Here is a 21,863-nt window from a genome sequence, read left to right as displayed (position 1 = left end):
CTGGACCCCCTCATTTACGCTACATTCAAGTATTTTTTTTCTTTTAAGAGAATGGAGTTGAACCTCAAAAAAATTAAAAGTCACATTAAGTCATAATAAGTAATTTAATCAAATTACAACCAATAATTAACAAGCCCAATAAACAATATGAAAGTTTTACCTAATGCAATTAATTAAAATTTGTCTGGATTTTATAATTTAGTAGAATAATTTAACTTGTATTAGGCCCTGTCAACGGCAAGGCATTGATTTCTTTATTTAGTCTTATCTGTTCATTGATAGCTCGCCAAGCATCATCTTTTTCCTTTTTGGTAATGGGTCTCTTCTTTTGTTTTGCAGCAACCATTTTTTTGTATGTATCAATACATTCCATATCTACTTGGTCAAGCTGTTTTTTCAAATTTAATCTTATCATCTCTTGCTTACAGAGACCAATCAGATTCTTGAGATTTCGACAATTTTCTTTTCTTACGGCAGTCAATTCTGTCTGGCATTTTTTAATTTCTGCCAATATTTCATCATCGGCTGGGTTTGTGAGAGGTGGTAAATCTTCTGGGTCTAAAATACCCTGTTCCACTAATTCCTTCCTTAAACACTTTTCTAAGGTCAATGAATTTTTGTAAGTATTCTTTGTGTTTGTTGATTGCTTCACTTTTATATCAGGGACTTCATAGGGCATCACATTTTCCTCCATTAAAGCTGATACAAGCCTTTGTGTCAACGGACCAGTGATCATATTGTCTGAAGATTTTTCCAATTTCTTTCTTAAATTAGAAGTTTCGGGAGACCATCCAGAGCCTTTTTGTTTATTGGGGTTCGAAGCATTCTGGTCTTCAGTTAGATGTTCATCGGCCCACACTTCTGAATAATGTTTTCCCAGGGGCGGGATAGGTGGCAGTGTTGTATTACTGCTTTGTACTAAGAGTGATTCAAGAAATTTAATATCATCCAAAGTCACGGGCGCACAGTATGGCTCCACAGAGTTCCAAAACTTATATGGGATATTATTCTTTGGCAATGTAAGCTGGGACAGATCCAGTTTAACTGAATTATCTGAGTTCATATTATCATTTAAATAGTTGTTGGACGCACCAGAGGATCCACTGAAGTTTTTCAGTTTAGGAACCTTTGGTTGGTTGGATAGTTTAGTATATTCTTTGGTTTTCACTAACTTGTCTTCTGGGAATTTTCTTTTCATGGGATATTGTAATTGTTTACCAGCAGCTTTATTTTTCTTTTCTCTCTTAGATTCGTTGGTATCAATGCTTTCGATTTCTCCCTGAAAATATCTGATACGTAATGCTGTGTTACATAAAAGTGACTCCAATTCTAGTTGTAAAGCATCCAGTTCATCCATACCAATGGGTTCATCAGCTGATCTTGCTAAGATTCCAGTCAGCCTTGGTAAAGTTACAGCATTATCTTGCTGCCTTATATATGGTATTGGACACATATTATTATCTACCTTTGTTTTACCTATAGATACTCCGCCGGATATCTTGGAAGGTTTATTGTAAGGTGATACACCTGGACTTGAAGGTTTACCGCTATCATAGCCTTTACTAGCCAATCTGCCTTTGCTGTTGTGGTGCATCCGCTTTCCCATCATTTTCCTTCAGTCAAAATTACCCGCGTAAACACCGACACACACATATATAATGTATAAGGATAGGACAAATTCGTGATAAGTTTTCGATAGTTTTATCTTGAAATATTCACAATTCCTTAAAGGTAAAACAAGATTAACTAGCAACGCATTTAACTTAATCTATATTAGGAATTAAACTCACTGCGTCTTATTTATTTTTAAAACTTTACAAAAACAACTATGACAGTAAATTGCTAAGATCACAAAACAAGATGGCCGCCACGAAGCAGCACCGACCAGAAACAAAAGCGAAGCAGTTATTATTTTATATTTTATGTACCTATTATATTATCTATGGAAGCAGTATTGCCAGATGATTATGTGGCGAATGACGAATCCTACGCTTTGATTGTACTACGATTGACTACGATTACAAACGATACCAGTCATATGATACCAGTACTATAACTTGATGTGGTGTTGGTTGATCGGTTTGTTGGTGGTGTATGATTTGATGAATATTTTATTATATTTTACTTTTCCCTAGGTACGAAAATAAGACTGGAGGTACAAAGGTACGAACATGACCATGACCCAAAAAGTAACTAGTTACCTACGAAATGTAATAAAATGGACTATATGGACAGTCATTTTTTTACGCAAAGCGTATGGATCCTTCTGGAGCAATAAGTAGAACAATTCTTTAGCATACCATTGCTAAAGGTATTGCTAGGTATTGCAGTAAAAGTCGAGCCAGGTAGAACCCATGTTCGAACACAGTTCAAACTTTGAAAGAATGATGTTTTGCATGTGTTTTGCCCACAGACCAACAACATTATTTTATCTTTTGCCGTCGTTTAGGTATCATGGTATCAGCGATGTATTGTTCATCAAAACAATCGATGTTAATGTCGATGTTAATAAACGATTAAGATGAACGATACATCGATGTTTGCTTTGACCAATGATCACTTTGTGTTTTGATGTATCGACCACAGGTATCGATATCGTTACATCACTATCTAAGTGACACAAAAAACTAAAAAGCAAAATGTCTGCCGTAGAATGGAAATGATCTCTTTCTGATATCCGTGTTGTGTTTTGCTTTCTGTAAATTAGTGTGAAGTTCTTCAAAAATGGATCAGTGATGAGAATTTAGATGCAAACCGTCAAGCGGAAAGATGAATTAAGAATTTAATGTTTACAAAATAATGCATGCCCAATTTCAGTAAAATAATACCCTTGTATCAAACCTTGCCTTCTTTCATTTGAATAAACAGCGAGATTCCATAATATGGAAGATTCACTTCAATATTATAGCTGTCCACTTTGTTGTAGCAATACGTTTGAGTCCAAACAATCGCTTTTGGAACATTTGATTCATATATCATTGAACATTGTGTGTACAGTATGTAATCAAAGCTTTTCTTCATTGGAACTGCTCACAGAGCATCTTAAGATTGACAACTGTGACGCTTTACATCCTGATGAAAATGTAACTCTTGGAAATGACCTGAGTAACATGGTCAAAATTGAACATGATAACTTGGTAAACTCAGATTCCACACAGGACAATGGTAATAAATTATTTCCAAACACTTCTTGTACCTACTGAATTATATAACTATGGTTGTACTTACCTATTTTATTTAATATAATGTATACTTACCTATATAAATGAGCTTGGCACTTAGGAATCAAGAGATCGTCATAGCTATAATACAACTAATACTAGCTGATCTATGTGTGGATTTAGATTTCCTATAAAATTAGGTATCTATTTCTCTAACCAGAATGTAAGAAAAACAGACATACTTTTGCATTTATAATATTAAAATGCATTAGTTAGTACCTACTTAAAATTATTTTTATATGAGCTCAGCAAAGCTAAGAAAGCCATGCAAAGTATAATATTTATTTAGGATATTTCAATTCAAATAATTATTACAAAGCACTTAGATGTGCATAAAACAGATTGGCCAAGATTCTTATGTATGTACCTAGGCTTATTATTAGATATCGATTAAAATTATTCATTTTCTTATTGGAGGTCTACATAATAAAGAAGCCACGATGTAAAATCTCAAGTTTCTAGTGTCAGAATTTTGAGCTTACCCTCGACTTTGTTCACTGTACTGTACTGTATGTGTAATATATATTATATATACATAATAGTGTAGTTTTTGAGGATAGTGTAGCTATCCATCAGTGAAATAATTTTTAGAATTGATGCAGCTTTTCCTGATCATCCATCTGACTACTGAAGTCTTTTACTTAAACAAAACAAAGAAAATATTTATTGGATAGAATCAGGCGTTACTTTGCGGAAGTTCATGTTTAGCAAGAAACAGTTAAAAATTATTTTGCTATAATCCACCAACAGAAAAAATCTGTATGGTCAAACATGCAGTTACAAGCTAAGCTAAGTCAAGTCACTTGACAATACAGCATTGTAAAGTCGAAATCTCCTGAGGATGCTCCGGTGTCGGGGCGAAACGTGCGTCGAGAGTAGTGGAAAAGTCTTGTGTGGTGGTGCATGTGAGTGGTGGTGGCAGTGCTTGCTTGGGAACTTGGCTTTATTGCTTGGTTGGGGAGGTAAGCGGTGCTTAGCTTGTAACTGCATGTTTGACCATACAGATTTTTTCTGTTGGCGGATTATAGCAAAATAATTTTTAACTGTTTCTTGCTAAAGAAAATATTGTCAATACTTGCATTTTGAGGATGTTCTAGAACATAAGCTTTTCCATTCCATTACATGAGCCTGTTTGCATCCACTGCCTTTCCAAGAGCGCGCCACCAAACATGATTCTCCGCCTTTCTCATCCCCACGCTTCCCCTAAGCTTACATAATACAAAATATTTATGAATGGGAACAGACAGTGGTAAAGGTGCCCCTGTTGACAATGACATCATACCAATATCATGCAACTTTTTACAGATTGCAATTCACAAAAAAATATTTCAAACAAGGAAACATCAAAATCCAAAATAGACCAAGAGGCAGACGATGGTAAGATGTACGTAGAACTGTTAAGACAACAGTTAACCAAGCCTTGCCTGCAGACACAGGAAATGAAACTGGTGAAGGAAGATGGGCAAAGCCGTTATGTGATTCTCACTGACGAAGAGACCCTGTTGAATCCAGACGATGTTACTATAGTCACTAAGCAAAATAACGATGGTACCATATCTTTGTCTACACTGAATGGTAATTAATTTTTTTTTTTAATATTACGAACAAACAAGCTGGATCACCTTTTGTATGGCATTACTACTACCGAAGTACATTTGCAGCACTAGAGGAATTTCAGTCTGGTCTGGTCTGTCTGGTTTATATTTATTTCTATGAAATATCTTCCAAATGGCTTGTCGCTAGCCACAAATGATATTTCACACACATACATAGAACCAGTAGTATCACTTCGACACATGTGCTGCCTGCAGTGCTAAGTGCTATGGACCTGTACCTTAAGACAATTAGAAAAACCAGTCAAGTGTGAGGCGGACTTGCACACAAAGGGTTCCATACCTACAAGAAATAACACTTTATTTTCGATTTGATTTCGGAAATTACCTTTTACTACTGCTATAAGGTATTGCTATCTGCCAAATTTCATGATTCTAGATCAATGGGAAGTACCCTTTAGGTTTTGATTCCCTTGGGGTCATGTGGATCATGACAGACACAATAAACAGTGATCCTATAAGGGTTATTTTTTTCTCTGGGGATATGGAATCCTAAAAAATTGTTGTTTAAAAAATTTTTTAATATTTACTGACATCATTTTGTAAATATTGGTATTTCAGATACAGAGGATGTTCCAAATGGTGATACAGATATGGATGCTGAGACAGTTGTCAGCGATGATGACAGAGAGGACAAAACTGCAGAAGAGCTCTATACTTGCAACACATGTGGCGTATCATTCTCATCCGTCTTAGAACACATACAGAATTATCACACGGATGAAGATGTTGTTGTTCATGTAAGAAATGAATTGTATTTACTAGACATGTTACTATATTATGTATGCAAGTGTTGTAGTAGGCAAGTTAACAGCGTAACCTAGGCCGGACTGCATTACTGTTGCGCGGCACGTCGCTTTGCACCTTACCACGCAGTGCCGCTAAGTGCGACACGCACCATAAGAAATCATCATCGCGTCTCAAGCTAATTTCGCCATCGGGGCAGGTCAGATGCACCTTCTTTCCAGTTTCGAACTACCAAAACCCTCATATCCTTCTCCTCTGCGTCAATCCACCGACTTCCAGGTCTTCCTCAGCCTGTACGGCCATGTGGTTTGCTGTCCATCACTTGGATATTCATAACATATTAAAAAACAGTTATTGTATGATCCATTTTAAAATTGAACAACAAAAATATATTCTACTAGCTGATGCCCGCAGCTTCGCCCGCGTGGATTGGTCAGATCCCCTGCAGCATCAGGATTGAGGAGTTGGACTCTAAATTTTTTATGAAAGAATATCGCAAAGATCCTCTATCGATTAAAAAAGAAATGACGCAAATCGGTTCAGAAATCTCGGAGATTTCGGTGTACATAGGTAGAAAAACACAACTCCCTTTTTGAAAGTCGGTTAAAAAAGTAGCCTATGTTACTCCCTGGTCAATTCTCTACTTGTCTGTGAAAATCCCGTCAAAATCGGTTCAGCCGTTCCCAAGATTAGCCTTTTCAAACAGACAGACAGACAGACAGACAAAAATTTTAAAAACGTGTGATTCAGTTATAGTACCGTTCAAATAACCATATGACCTTAATATGCGGTAGTTATTTCGAAATTACAGACAGACACTCCAATTTTATTTATTAATATAGATAATAATATTACTTGAACCTGGTTACATTAAATATTATATATTTTTAGGACAATGGCAACACGGACCTACCATTACAATCCGAATCGACTGTGAGTGAAGACACGGCGGTCGACAAGCAATCCTCGCGCAGAATGATAACAGAGGCTGGCAACATTGTAGAGACACCAGTGTTGCAAGACCAGACAGGTATTTTTGTCTCAGCTCTGGTTCAGACATCTAATTGACCGATCTTGGAGCTGTTACTTAGAGAATACGCGCATAATCTGATCCGCTTTAGCAAAAGTGGTGGACATGAACCAAATTAGTTTTAAATCAAACATAATACATATTCTAATCTGTCACTCCTTTCAGTATAAAAAAGTTATTAAACATTGAAAAGATATAGATCAATATTTTGTCTTTCATTGTATGATATAAATTATTTCGGTTTTTTCGTGATTCCCATGACCCACAACAACGCGACCTATGTCACTGTAGATCAGAGCCATATTTGAAAACATACTGTTAATAATTTAGCTTGTGTCGGCTGCTGTGGTTATGGTTTCCATACTAAAGTGCCCGTGTACCTTCAGTTTAGTTTTTACATCTATCAGCCTCTGAGCACATTGGCATGTCCATGATGCGACTTTGAAGTTTTTACCCATTCCAACGCGCCTAAAGAAGTTTTCACTTCAAATATCAAGATCGCCATTAGCTATTACAGGCGCAGAAAGGAGCAGAACGAGTTATGTGTTAAATCAACATAGAAACAACCATAAAATTGTTATATTTTATTGACAGTTCAAACTCATATGAAGGCTGTGGATCAAATAAAAAATGAGCCAAATGACAAACCGGGACGAATGGTTATTGGGCGGTTGCAGGTCAACTCAGCGCCTAAGGCTAAATCTGAAAGCAAGTTTTGCCCTAAATTTATGTTCTATTCTAATATTACTTAATCCCTTGTAGTTTAACACTGGAATTAAGCACTTCTAGATACATAACGCAATTTAGATTTAGAGTAGCTGCATCTCTATCGGCGCCCTGTCACATAACCCGCGCTCGTTTTTGCTATCTCTGTCTCATTAACATTTGGTGGTGCACCTTGTCTAACATTGTGGACCAAGTTCTTGATGCACTGGTGAATGTGAACTGTGTGTGCTGTTTCGTGCGGGTGCACTAAACAGCATTTGTTTGTTATTCGGGCTAGCCATTAGTGCTGATGCACTAAACAGCATTTGTTTTTTATTCAGGCTGGCCAAGTAAGATTGAGCAAATTGTTTAGTATGTTCGATAGTTCCCGCTCTGACCCCTATTGTTATTGAAGTTATAACCTGAGATCTGTGTGCCCACAACTAGAGTGAGGGAAATCTCGGTTTGATTTTGAATCAACGATATGTCAAATTAGGCTATGTTGACGTAAAATCATACAAAAAGAGACTTACAATACAAATTTTAGTATATTTGACGCAAGTATAAACGGGGACTTTAATAAATCTGACATACCCCCGCCAAGTTAGCCCGCTTCCATTTTAGACTGCATTATCAATTTATCTCTTACCATATCAGATTGCAATGAGTTAAAATATGAGTCCAGACTCCAGACACTACACGCTCTACTGATCTGATCGCAAGTTGAACGCCCTACCTGGACTTGCTTCATTCAGTCCTTATAGCTCGTTCACACAAGCTGCGTAAGCGTTGCGTAAGCGTAGACGTAGCGCGTACCATTGCGTTGTAATGTATGGAACTGTATGAAACATGGTAGGTACACCGCTTGCGTAAAGCGTGGACATATGATTAACCCAGTGTGTTAGGGGTTTACGCGCGTCACTACGCACGTGTCAAGTTTACGCAATTCGTGTGAATCGGCCTGTAACGGTGCCAACAAATAAAATGATCGAAAAGAGCGGTGTTAATCATTATCATGTCACTTACCACATTTGACATTACCACAGTATACCTGGGTAGTGTGTGAGTGAGACGCAATAGTTAGCGCCGATTCGTTTTGATTCGTGTTTTTAGTGGCACGTATTATATGGAGGTTATTTATTTGTAGACAAAAACAACGTATACCACAAGGTGGTGATGAAGGAGATGCAGACGACGGGCGGCAACAAGGTGAAGCTGTACAACTGCATGACGTGCAACCTCTACGTCACCTCGCTCGCGGAGTTCAAACAGCAGCCGTGCAAAGTTTGTAAGTTGTTATTTGTAGTTGCAAACAGTGTATACTATTAGGTGGTGATGAAGGAGGTGTTCAATTTCATATTCGGGAGATACTATGAAAAACAAAATTATCTCCATTTAAATATACATTTAAGGTGATGTCATTGTAAGTTTGTATAACAGCTCTAATAGTTCGAAAATAAATAGCTGTGATATAGTAAAAAAAAGTTAATAAACAAACACAGAGACGCCGCCACCGCCACCATACGTAAACACACACACACACACACGCATGCACACACAGAAATATGTACGTTAGCACTACGTACGATCCTCCTTGCGAGGGTTTTGCACTTTGCAGGCCAGTTTCAAGCAAATTAATATTGGATCCCAATTGTACCACAACGGTTGTATTCTTTCAATCTCAAAATTCACATATGTATATTTATTTGTTTACAGTGAAATATCAATGCCCGCATTGCACAGTGGCCTATGAAAACTCAAAATCATTGTGTGCACATATGAAAGTACATAAGCTAAGAAACACAGGTACTAAGAATATTGGTACTTTTGTTATTAAGAGACATATTTTTACTTAGGTAAAGAAACCGTTTATTTTTTAGTTATCTTTTCTTTCTTTCAGCTAACTCCACTATAGTTCAAACAAAATTCGAATGTGAAATTTGTAATACACAGTTTCCTACCAGCAAGTCATTAAAATTACATAAGAAGATGCATGACCCCATCAAGTAAGTGTACAGGATAAGACATATTATTTCTGAGATAGATTTTTTTAGGGTTCCATGGTACCTGTATGAAAAAACCGAACCTTTATAGGATCACTGGTGTAACTGTCTGTCTGCCTATAATAGCCAATTCGCTTCGAATATTGGATTGTCGTGATTTGATTAAATTACTGTTTAATATTTCTGTCATGGTTCTGAGTTTTGAGCAAATCATGTTTTTCAATGAAAATGTGATTGAATGAATATTACAGTGTAATTATTGTATTAGGTATATTCAAGTGGCAATTTTGTCAAAATGATCACTTGAAAATTCAGTCACAGTGAAAGAAAACTCATTGTCTAAATATAATTCTATGTAGGTACTTTTGTATCTGCTACTCATTTAGTGACAATTAAACCATCAAGTTGAACACACGTATCGGTGTTTTTTTGTTAGTTGTTACTCACAAACTCTTCCATAAAAACGAGCAAAACTCGATCTTATCCCGCTTAAACATATGGTCCAATCGACCGGATTCCAGAACCGCGGCGCACAGTGCCTACGTGACTCGCTGGCAGTTTTTTTTTAATATGAAGTTCGCCGGCCGCTTGTTCCGTGAAACCGAACGCAATTGAGCACATGTCAAAATTCTTCCAAAAAAGAATACGCGAGTGAGTTTTCTAGAGAACAGAGATTGAGTTGAGTTTTGTTATCACGAGTTTAAAGCACAATGGAAGAGTTAGTCGCATTCCAAAATGAGTTATTAGAAAACTTGAGACGCTCGGACAAAAACTTTCGAAAATCACCAAAAGACAGGCTGAAGAGAGCTTATCTTGAGTCACGCCTAGAGATTTTAGAGCAATTATGGAAAGAGTTCACGGAAGGTCACAAGGAGATCATTTACAAAGCGAGCGGCCTGGACAAAACTGTAACCGTAAGTTATCTAAAGGACAACACGTATGAACTGTTTGAAGATTTGTATTTGCAATATAAAACAACTCTGAAGGAAACCTTGCAATCGTATATTTTGGAGACAAATACAACGCAGACCTTACCGCCAACTACTGAAAAATCTATTAACGAAGTGAAGTTACCTGTAATTCAATTACCTATTTTTAATGGAAAGTACGAGGAGTGGCAAACCTTTTACGACTTATTCTGCTCTTTAATACACGAAAATAAAAGACTTTCACCTGTACAAAAACTACACTACCTGAAAAGTAACCTTAAAGGAGAACCTGAGTTAATGTTGCGCAATTTACCTACAACTGACGCAAACTACCAAGAAGCATGGAGTCAATTGGTTAAAAGATATAATAACAAAAGATATAATTGTAATGCAATTCTTAAAATCCTTTTCGGACAAAAACCAATAAGTATGGAGTCTGCATCTGCCATCAAGAACCTAGTCGACACAACTTCAATGTGCATCAAAGCCCTAGAAAACACAGGAGTAATGACTGAGAGCTGGGATCTTTTCATAAACTATTTAGTTGTTTCAAAGTTAGACACAGAAAGTGTCAAGCAATGGGAGCAAAATCTCAGCAAAGAGGACGACCAATTACCAACCTGGTTGCAATTAAAGGACTTCTTGGAGGCGAGGTTCCGGTCTTTGGAGATGATAGAAAGCAGCAAGGCAGCGAAACGGTTTACACCTCCTGCGAAACCAAAAGCGTTCCATACTAGTGTTGACAAAGAAGGTGTAAAAAGTGAAGTGAAGTGTGCATTCTGTAACATAAATGATCACTACATTTTTAAGTGCAAGAGATTTTGTGAAATGCCAACCAAGGAGAGGCAGGACTTTGTACAGAAGAGTCGTTTATGTTTCAACTGCCTTTCTTCCTCTCATTCTGTCTCTAGGTGCAAAAGTACAGCAAACTGTAGACGGTGCTTTAAACGGCACCACTCGCTGATCCATTTCGAGAAAGAAGATAAAGAGCAGAAGGATGAGAATTCAAAAGAAGATGAAACAACTTCGACAGGTACTATGAGCGAGGTGCAAAAAGGTAAGACTAATGCTTTGTCAAACTTAAACGACTCACATATAGTGAGTAACTTTTCTAGTAAGCATATACCAAACAATGTATTATTAGCGACTGCGAATGTATTTGTTAGAACTAAAAATGGTTGTAAGCGAGTAGTGAGAGTTTTGCTAGATCAAGGTTCACAAGCGAGTTTCATATCTGAATCAACTGTACAGTTTCTTAATTTAACGCGTAAACCAGTGAGTGGTTGGGTGTCAGGTGTGGGAGAAGGGCAAATGAGAATCAAACACATGGTTTCACTCATCGTGGAATCACGCCACAATCCCAGAGCTTCAGTCTGTGTAAATGCATATGTATTGCGTTCACTAACAACACTGTTACCCACTACTAACCTTAGCGCTCCTGAGTGGTCAGACTTAGAGAATCTAGAGTTAGCAGACCCAGGATACACAACACCAGGAAGAATAGATATTCTTCTTAGAGCTGAAGTATATAGTGATATATTGCTAGATGGCATCTTAAAACACCCGCAAGAAAACTTATTAGCTCAGAAAACAATTCTTGGCTGGGTACTATCAGGGAAGATGTCACGGGAATCAACTTCAGCAAGGAGAAACATTACAAGTTTACATATCAATGTCAAGGAGGATGAGATACTAAAACAATTTTGGGAGATGGAAAATGAGCCAAATAGTATAGTGAAGAACCTATCAAAGGAAGAAGAAAGATGTGAAGAATACTACAATTCCACAACCGTTAGAGATGAAGACGGAAGATACATTGTGAAATTGCCATTTAAAAATGAAGAGCCAGAGTGTCAATATGGAAATTCAAGAGAAATAGCAAGTAAGAGATTAGAGATTTTAGAAAGAAAGTTAAAGAAGAATGAGAAACTTAAAGAAGAATATACAAGGGTGATGGATGAGTACATAAATTTAAATCATATGACAGAAGTTGACGCTAAGGAGGTAGGTAATCCTAAGGCTGTTTACCTTCCTCACCACGCTGTCTTGAGAGAAGACAAGACTACGTCTAAGGTACGGGTGGTTTATGATGCCTCGTGTAAGGACGGCATCAATGGTGTCTCTCTGAATGACTGCCTACTTGTGGGACCTAAGCTGCAACAGGACTTGCGACACATACTAATGAGATGGAGGACACATAAGGTATGTCTTGCTGCAGACATTGTCAAAATGTATCGAATGATACGTGTAGCTGAGGAAGACACAAACTTTCAGAGATTGCTGTGGAGATGCTCACCTGATAAACCTGTAACCCATTTTAGACTATTGAGATTAACATTTGGAACTGCATGCGCGCCATATCTGGCAGTAAAAACTCTACAAAGGTTAGCTGAGGATGAAAAAACAAAGTTTCCTATCGCAGCTGAGATTACTAAACGAGATTATTATATGGACGACCTACTGACCGGCTGTGATAGTGTTGAAGAAGCTTTCCAAATTTATGAAGAAATGAATAAATTAATGACTTTGGGTGGATTCCAACTACAGAAATGGTGCAGCAATGATGACACACTACTAAGCTACATTGGACAAAATAAAAGAGATGATGATTTGATCACAATCAAGGCTAACAACAGTCTAGTCAAGATATTGGGAGTGAGTTGGAATAGAACAACAGATACATTTGAGTACACATTGAATTTACCAGACATTACACAACCTGTAACCAAAAGACAAATTCTTTCTGAAGTAGCTAAGCTCTACGACCCGCTTGGTTGGTTGGCTCCAGTTGTAGTTTTAGCAAAGATCTTGATACAGAAGTTGTGGAAAACAGGGCTACAATGGGATGAACTTATTACTGGAGAATTGTTAGCAGAATGGTTGCAGTATCGAGAAAAACTAAATAATATCAAAAATATTTCTGTACCGAGATGGCTGCACTACGTTCATAAAGCCAAAATTAAACTACATGCCTTCGCTGATGCTTCTAAGGTTGCATATGGAGCAGCTATATACGTTCGAGTCATTAATGAAGATCAAGTCTACACAACTTTAGTGACAGCGAAGACAAAAGTGGCTCCCATAGAGAAGGAAGTTTCAATACCAAGACTTGAACTTTGTGGAGCAGTGCTGGCAACTAAACTTATCTCAGAGACATCTCAAGTAATGAAGATACCGAAAGAAAACTTATACGCATGGTCAGATTCAATGATAGTTCTAGCTTGGTTGAAAGCTGGTCCGAGTAGATGGAATACATTTGTTAGTAACAGAGTTTCAGATATATTAAACATACTAGACTATGAACAGTGGGGTCATGTCAGTACAGACACCAACCCAGCTGATTGCGCCTCACGAGGATACAATGCTATGGATTTGTCGAGTCATGAGTTATGGTGGAACGGGCCAACTTGGCTACTTACACTGGATACAAACAGAAACATTTCTGAAATTGAAGATACACATGAAGAGGAGAAGGTGAGTTTGTTAATTGCTTTATCACATACTGAGGAAGATCTAATTTGGAATAAATATTCATCTCTATCAAGAATGTTGAGGATAATGTCATACTGCAGAAGATTTCTAAATTTAAAATTATCTAAAGATAAACGTAAAACTTTTAGTACAGTTGTTACACCGAAGGAAATGAATGAGACTTTAAATAATTGTATCAAACAAGTTCAAGCTATTGCATTTAATGAAGAAATAAAGCAATTAACATCTCAAGGGTACGTGCCTAAGAGGAGTCAGCTGCGCAAGCTTTGTCCCATTTTGGATCAAAATGGAATTTTAAGAGTTGGTGGCCGTATCCAAAAATCTCAAGTGGATTATGATGTACGGCATCTTATAATTTTGCCAGCTAAGAGCCATCTTAGCAGGTTGATAATTGTAGATGCACATCAGAGAACTATGCATGGAGGTCCTCAATTAATAATGAGTTATTTGAGATCAAAATACTGGATCCTACGTGCGAAGGTTCAAGCAAAAAAAAACCTACCGAGAGTGTGTTACCTGCATCAGACATTCGAAAAGGAACGTCACACCATTAATGGGCCAGTTACCAGAAGCAAGATTAAAACCCAGCAAACCATTTAAGTCAGCTGGTGTAGACTATGCTGGGCCAATTAATATCAGATTTTCACCAGGCAGAGGCTCGAAATCATATAAAGGGTATATATGTCTGTTTGTCTGTTTCGTTACCCGAGCAATACACCTGGAAGCAGTCACAGATATGACTACACAAGGTTTCCTCCAGGCATTCCGTCGTTTTACAGCCAGAAAAGGTCATTGCCAGGATCTCCATAGTGACAACGGGACGAATCTGGTGGGAGCTAGCAGACAGCTCAAGGAAATGTTCAATAACGCTAAATCGACTTTTCCAAGGGAGATAGCAGAGTTGTTAGCCCAAGAGCGTACTACATGGCATTTCAATCCCCCGTATGCAAAAAATTTTGGCGGACTTTGGGAAGCGGGGGTGCGTAGCACAAAAACTCATCTTTTAAAAGTAATAGGAGACACTACACTAACGTATGAAGAACTTTCTACTGTATTAGCACAAGTAGAAGCCTGTTTAAATTCACGACCCATAACTTTGTTAAGTGATGACCCAGAGGATCCCCTCCCGCTGACACCTGGCCACTTTCTGATAGGTGAACCTCTGATAAATATACCTGATGAAAATTATACTCAATGTAAAATATCAAATTTAGACAGATGGAGACTAACACAAAAGATGGTTGCTGATTTCTGGAACAGATGGTATAAGGAATATCTTGTCAATCTCAATCTCAGATACAAATGGAATACAAAAACTCCTGATCCAGAAATCGATGACATAGTTATTTTAAAGGAGGATCACATGCCACCTTGCAAGTGGTTACTAGGTAGAATAATACAAAAACATGTTGGGCCAGACAATATTACTCGTGTAGTTACAGTTAAATGTAAAAATGGTGTTTATAAAAGACCTGTCAACAGAATTTGTAGAATAACTAAACAAGACGGTGATTCTTAACTTCTTTATTATTAAAAAACATATTTAACAGAGATTATTTTACATTATAAGAATTGATTCTATAACTAGACTATATAACTTTGTACATTATTGATGCAATCATAGGCTAAGCATATGAGTACTGTCTTCGACTAACTTTGATCAGCACACCAATGTTTCTTATAAAACTTAACACTAATTAATTATTAATTCTGTATAAACTTCAGTTATTCAACCATGATTTTTACATAATTGGTATGGTGATCAGTCAAACTTGTTGCCAAACAAGGCTATAAAGGTTATTTCACTGTGTTATAATTCTTAGGATTAAAAACTTATGCTAAATTAATTTACTCTAAATACTGGGTATCAATTATGCTTAAGAGCTGAATCACATACATTTGAGTACTTATGAACTAAACTTTAAGCCTATTTGATATCTAAATAATCTTGAAGGTAAAATGATCACTTAGGTACTACTTACAAACTATATTATGGCCTAATTGATTATTTGCTTAATACAGTGTAATTATGTATACTTCTAACTAACAATGTGTGTAGGTAGGTACTTATACTTAAGTTTAAAGTGTTTGTTTAACTTAAATACTGTAGAAAGCTTAAATCTAATGAAAATTGTAAAAATTTATAGGTATCTAGTACTTACCATATTACTTACCTTAAAAACCATTGATACAGTCCACATAGATACTTACTTCTTGTTTCAAGTTGTTTACTGAGTTATTGATATATTATATTTAGTGTTGTATTGTGAAAGGACTGCGTCCTTTGGCGGGCGGAATGTCTAAATATAATTCTATGTAGGTACTTTTGTATCTGCTACTCATTTAGTGACAATTAAACCATCAAGTTGAACACACGTATCGGTGTTTTTTTGTTAGTTGTTACTCACAAACTCTTCCATAAAAACGAGCAAAACTCGATCTTATCCCGCTTAAACACTCATATACTATACAACTATAGTATTATAAACGCGAAAGTTTGTACGTATGGTTGGATGTACGGATGTTTGTTACTCTTTCACGCAAAAACTACTGGACGAATTTGGCTGAAATTCGGAATGGAGATAGATTTTGCCCTGGATTAACACATAGACTACTTTTTATCCCAGAAAATCAATGAGCTACTACGGGATTTTTAAAAACCTATATCCACGGGAACGAAGTTGCGGGCATCAGCTAGCTATGACCACTGCGAGTGAACAAATGAGTAGGAGAAGATTTTAAATCTGTTGCAGGTCCCGACCAATAGAGCCTCCGTTAGAGACCGCAGAGGGCATGCCGCCGAGCGACGACAAGTACCTGTGTGGAGTCTGTGACAAGCTCATCCCCATAGACTATAGAATCATACACCAGAACTCGCACAAGGTCTCAAACAAGATGAACTGCGATATATGCAATAAGAAGTTCCATTCCAAAGAGTATCTCGATATGCATATGAGTGTACATAAAATAGATAAGGTAAGGTTTTTTTTAAAATTATAGATTAGCTTGGCTGTAATCAGACCTGCTAAGATGGAGTGTGCTTGCCCAGAAGATACCTATTCAATCTTGACTTGAAGATACCATATTAAAATTGGTGGGGAGCACTGATTCTTTTTTTACTCAGATACAAGTTAGCCTTGACTGCAATCTCACCTGGTGGTAAATGATGATGCAACCTAAGATGGAAGTGGGCTAGCTAGAAATAAACAATCACGCTCAAAAAGTCTTCAAAACAAACATCTTCTATAGGTACACACTATTTTTGTTAAACTTCAATCACGCCTTAACAGACCAAAGTGACTTTTTGCATGGAAGGATGTTTAAATACCTGGAGAGTGATATAGGCTACTTTTCATCCCGGAAAACCAAAGAGTTCCCACGGACGGAGTTTCGTTCACGCAAACGAATTCTCGGGAATCTAGTAATGCCAAATCAATGTTGTACCTGTTCTACTCCCTTTGCAACCTCTCGCACTGCCAAAGGTTACTGGTAGAGATCTCTTAGAGAGATAAGTGCTTCCCTGTCCACTTTTTCTCTTTATTGTCACAACTTTCTGGTACAAATAAAATAAATAAAAAATTAAAAAGTTTAAAATTGTTTCTTTTCAGGTACCAATAGAAAAAACTGACAAATTACTACCGTATAACTGTTTGTATTGTACCAGAAAGTTTGCGCGACCACACGAGAAAGTGAAACACGAAAGGATACATACAGGTGAGCAATTATTTAAGTGGAATTTCGTATAGGATCACTTTCTTGACACTCTGTCTGTCTGTCTGTCTGTCGTGCATGCCAAGAAAACTATAGGGTACTTCTGTTGACCTAGAATTATGAAATTTAGCAGTTAGGTAGGTCTTATAGCACACGTAGAGGGAAAACCACGAAAACCATGAATTTGCACAAAAAGTGTTAATGTGTTCATCACACTAATATTATAAAAGCGAAAGTTTGTATGTGTGTGCGTGTGTGTGTATGATTGTTACTCCTTCACGCAAAAACCACTGGACGGATTTGGCTGATATTTGGAATGGAGATAGATAGTATCCTGTATTAGCACATAGGCTACTTTTTATTCCGGAAAATCAAAGAGTTCCCACGGGATTTCGAAAACCTAAATCCACGCGGGCGAAGCCGCGGGCATCGGCTAGTGAACAAATAAGAATAAGAAGTGATCTTATTAGGGTTCCTTTTTTCCTTATAAGGTACGGAACCCTAAAAATGCTATATCTTGTACGGTGGTGCGGAACCCTTCTTATGCGAGTCCGATTCGCACTTGACCGGTTTTTGTGTTTTGTTTGTGTAGGAGAAAAGCCGCACTCATGTGAGATCTGTGGAAAGTCGTTCCGCGTGTCGTACTGCCTCACGCTGCATATGCGCACGCACACCGGCGCGCGGCCCTACGCGTGTCCGCATTGTAATAAAAGGTATGCAATCTACGAATACAGAACGACAAGGATCTTTTGGCGCTTGAATGACATTGATAGGGGGCGTAGTTTTAGAACAAATGCTGCCAGCAATTAAAATCTCCTCAATTTTAAGGAATACATTGGAAATGTTGAAAATCGAGTAGGTAAGTTTATCTAATTTTTAACTGAATGAGAAATTGAGAAAGCCGTCCCTGTTTCCACATAGGGGAAAAATAATAAAAACCATTGATAGGCCATTGACTTGCAACCTATCATGTTTACCTGCTCAAATACTATACTTAGTGCTAAATATAACAATAATATGCAGACACATTTATGCTGTATATGTATTGATATCTATTGATATCTATCGGGTGCCTATATAATGTGTTGCATATCAGGTTCAAAGCACACAGCGTGTACAATCACCACTTGCTGACGCACTCGGAAGTGCGCGCGTACAAGTGCCCGTTCTGCCCCAAGGCGTTCAAGACGTCCGTACAACTCGCGGGCCACAAGAACTCGCACACAAAACCCTTCTCCTGCTCACAGTGTAACAGGTATGAACCAAAAAGATATTTAATTTTAAAGTTGACTCTCGGAAGATTCTTATTTTAATACCAAATTTTTGTGTAAATATGTAGATAAGATTTTAGGAGTATGATAATTCTTAAACAATTTAACTTTATAGCATATACTTAACTTTATAACATAGTTTATTTATTCATTAGTTGAAATAACTTTACATTGCAAACATTTTAGTAGCTTTTTCTCAAAAATACTTTTCCCAAACAACTGTTCAACCCTTTTCGAACGCTTGAATTCGGTGAAAATCATTGTGCCGCTCACCCAAAACATTCGACTCATCTTTATACCTCTTACACAACCTGTCTCTTTCTCACACAATGCTAACTGAAATAGCAGATTACCCGTGTGCGCCGGCAATTTTGGTCGAGTGAACAGCGTCACCTTATGGGTCAATGCCACAGGCTGATGGCAGGACAATCGAATTGGATCCTTGTTTTCATGAGTCAATCAATCAATCAATCAGGCTTGAAATAGCTGTTCTGTGGTACTTATTTAGTTCAATTCAACAGGCCTTTCGCATCCCTATATGCGGTTCGGGTACATATGGAGATACACACGCGGCAGAACAGCCTTAAGTTCTCGTGCACACTGTGCGGCGCGAGTTACGCGCGAGCGTTCGCGTTGAAGGACCACGTCAAACAGGTGCACAAACAGGATATTTCTACGGAAAATATGGTGAGTCCCGCTATCCCGCTGTCGGTATTCGTTGTTTGTTATATTTTTTAAACGGTCCTATTGAGGCCTAGGCCTAAAAAAATTGGTATCATATTTTAGCTGAAGGTGGACATCCAACTAACGTAAAACTGCTACTTTGATGCTAATAATGTTTTCTCAAATTGGTATTTTATTCGAAAAACTGTTTAAGGATCCCCCTAATAATTTTAAAATACTTATTCAACAAGGTCCTACTTGATTTTTAGGGTCAGTATCTCCAGAGAAAAAAAGGAACCCTTATAGGATCACTTCGTTGTCTGCCTTTCTGTCTGTCAAGACCCGAATCACACAATAGTACAAGTAATGGGAACAATCCGAAAACCGTAAATTTGTGATTACATATATCACAAAATAAGTCATTTCCTGTACGATAAAACGGAACCCTTCGTGTCTGACTCGCACTTATGTAGCGATATCAATAAAATTATCGACATATTTTATACTATACATATGTTATACAACGCTCAGTAGTATGTTTTTTTCGAACCCTGATTGTGTGATTTTATTCCAGTCATTACTTGAAACGAAGGACTGGCTGGTTCAAGAAAACACGGACGTAGACTCTGATGCAATGCCCCTTAACAAAGACCTGTCGCAAGATGTTAGTACTTACCATTCGCATACTGTACATAATACTAAATACATAATATGAAAACGCGCGACGCGCGTTTTCATATTATGTATGTTATGTATGTTACGCGACGAGCCGCACGCGAATTACCTACGGATTTTTTCAGTAAACATCAATTAATCTTTGCCGCGGAAGAGAAACTGCAATTTCGGAACAAAATTGTACATTTAATTTTAATCTTTAGCCCGTATTTAAATTAGATTTATTTAAAGAAAAATATTATCTAGAATTGAAGCTATTATCGTCGGCGATTAATTTGTACGCCACAACTTACTCAATGGAGATGAATTGAATGCAAGAAAATGCATTGTATAATTCCGTTCGTTCGCTACTCTAATGTTAACGCACACCGCCAGACTCGAATGAAGCCGAGGTTCGACGATGTCTTTCTTAATATCAATTTAAATTGACCCTATTTACTAAGACATAATAAGGCACTTGCCTAAGCACCTAAGCGCAGCTCTTCCTTTGAGACTCGTCCCTATTTTGTTTTTAGTATACCAATTTCATTTATCAGCGTACAAAAAACGGAACGCGCGGCAATTCGGCGCGTCTAATGTGCGATCACAAATTAATAGCTATTACAGACATAACGCTTAAACTGAGTAGCTCCCTACGGTAGTGGAGCGCTGCGGGAGGGGTGTGATGACGTCACGCGAGAGCTCAGTGACTTCAACTTGTGACAGCTGTCACTCTCCCGCACCGCTCCACTACCGCAGGAGCCTACTCAGTTATGCGCTATAATATGTATATGTATAAGTTATAAAGTTTTAGTATAAACGACCATTTATTATTTTCAGATTAATGAGTTGGATATTAACGGCACTGAACTGATCATCCCGTAGATATAGACATAGTTATTAGTGATATCATGGTTTAAGAATAAATATTGAGAAATGGGTCTAGTCTAGGCCAAACAGTTCCTTGATTGGCCTAGGCTAGAGGCCAAGGCGAGCGTACGGCTATGGGCCTTGAGGCTGAGCCTCTTTATCTGGGTGATCACTAGTGAGTACTACGCGTAATCGTATCGCGTAGTAACCTTCACAGTTTGATACGTCATTTGGGCGGAACGATGTATGTATTTAATTGTAGACGTGGATCGAATGCTCTCAATACCTACTTGAACCAAACACTTACTTATCGCTATCCCACTTCGACTTAGAAATTAGAGCGAGAGGTCAGACACCAGCAGCGATCCAGCAGTCCGATCTCTCGCTCTAATTTCATAGTCGAAGTGGGATAGCGATAAGTAGATATTTTGAATGCTCTATTCAAAGGTAGATTCATGGGCAGAACGAAGGTGATAAAGGCAAAGAATTATACAATTATTGTTATGAAATCCTAAACAATCATGTTCACCTATATTACATCGAAAGCGACCGCGGCGTTTCAGTAAGATAGTTTCGGTAGGTTCGTATTTTTTTAGAAATCTGGTTTCTTAAAAACCGGCCAAGTGCGAGTCGGCCTTGCGCACCGAGGGTTCCGTACTCGGGTATTTTTTTGACATTTTGCACGATAAATCAAAAACTATTATGCATAAAAATAAATAAAAATCTGTTGACTATTCTCACAAATTAGTCGTTACTAGAATTAATTTCTGGACCCTTTCAAGTTAAGATTTTTATATAAACCTGTGAGGATGATACTGCCATTGTCGCAAACAAAATACCATTAGCCTACGTTTTCGTATTAGTTTACAAATTGCGAAAAACCAAATTAAATTTGAATTTCGCGGGCAGGCCCGTCTTTGGTAGTAAGGCCCCAGCGCATCGCGGTCGGAACTT

The 21,863-nt window shown here is 37.7% G+C and overlaps 2 protein-coding genes across 4 annotated transcripts; one reads left to right on the top strand and one right to left on the bottom strand.

Annotated features, from left to right (window-relative positions):
* Positions 1-90: 90 nt before the first annotated feature.
* Positions 91-1,871, bottom strand: LOC123873768 (transcriptional adapter 3). The gene has a single exon (XM_045918793.1). It carries the CDS (start codon positions 1,607-1,609, stop codon positions 212-214), a length of 1,398 nt encoding a protein of 465 aa, XP_045774749.1. The 5' UTR covers positions 1,610-1,871; the 3' UTR covers positions 91-211.
* A 720-nt stretch (positions 1,872-2,591) lies between these two features.
* LOC123873764 (zinc finger protein 271-like) lies at positions 2,592-21,608 on the top strand. Of its 3 annotated transcripts, XM_045918785.1 has the most exons (15): positions 2,593-3,165; positions 4,527-4,796; positions 5,396-5,574; positions 6,473-6,611; positions 7,206-7,319; positions 8,464-8,604; positions 9,033-9,122; positions 9,217-9,322; positions 16,494-16,716; positions 17,349-17,454; positions 18,044-18,164; positions 18,548-18,706; positions 19,244-19,409; positions 19,960-20,049; positions 20,880-21,607. In XM_045918785.1, the coding sequence occupies exons 1-15, from the start codon at positions 2,883-2,885 to the stop codon at positions 20,922-20,924; spliced, it is 2,232 nt and encodes a 743-aa protein (XP_045774741.1). In that variant the 5' UTR covers positions 2,593-2,882; the 3' UTR covers positions 20,925-21,607. The 3 variants fall into 3 exon arrangements, with proteins under 3 accessions (XP_045774743.1, XP_045774741.1, XP_045774742.1); XM_045918787.1 differs by lacking the exon at positions 7,206-7,319 and having other exon boundaries at positions 2,592-3,165; positions 20,880-21,608; XM_045918786.1 differs by lacking the exon at positions 9,033-9,122.
* The last annotated feature ends 255 nt before the right edge of the window (positions 21,609-21,863 follow it).

This window comes from Maniola jurtina, chromosome 17 (genome assembly GCF_905333055.1).
Source record: "Maniola jurtina chromosome 17, ilManJurt1.1, whole genome shotgun sequence".
NCBI classification, from domain to species: Eukaryota; Metazoa; Arthropoda; class Insecta; order Lepidoptera; family Nymphalidae; genus Maniola; species Maniola jurtina.
The sequence above is the reverse complement of the archived record's forward strand: the minus strand, read 5'-3'. Positions and strand labels throughout refer to the sequence as shown.

Bases quoted from the DNA above. Each gene is read 5' to 3' on its own strand.
- LOC123873768 (XM_045918793.1), bottom strand. From the start codon at position 1,609: ATGATGGGAAAGCGGATGCACCACAACAGCAAAGGCAGATTGGCTAGT.
- LOC123873764 (XM_045918785.1), top strand. From the start codon at position 2,883: ATGGAAGATTCACTTCAATATTATAGCTGTCCACTTTGTTGTAGCAAT. The intron at 4,797-5,395 runs GTAATTAATTTT...TTGGTATTTCAG, and splicing joins ATCTTTGTCTACACTGAATG to ATACAGAGGATGTTCCAAAT. The intron at 8,605-9,032 runs GTAAGTTGTTAT...ATTTGTTTACAG, and splicing joins ACAGCAGCCGTGCAAAGTTT to TGAAATATCAATGCCCGCAT.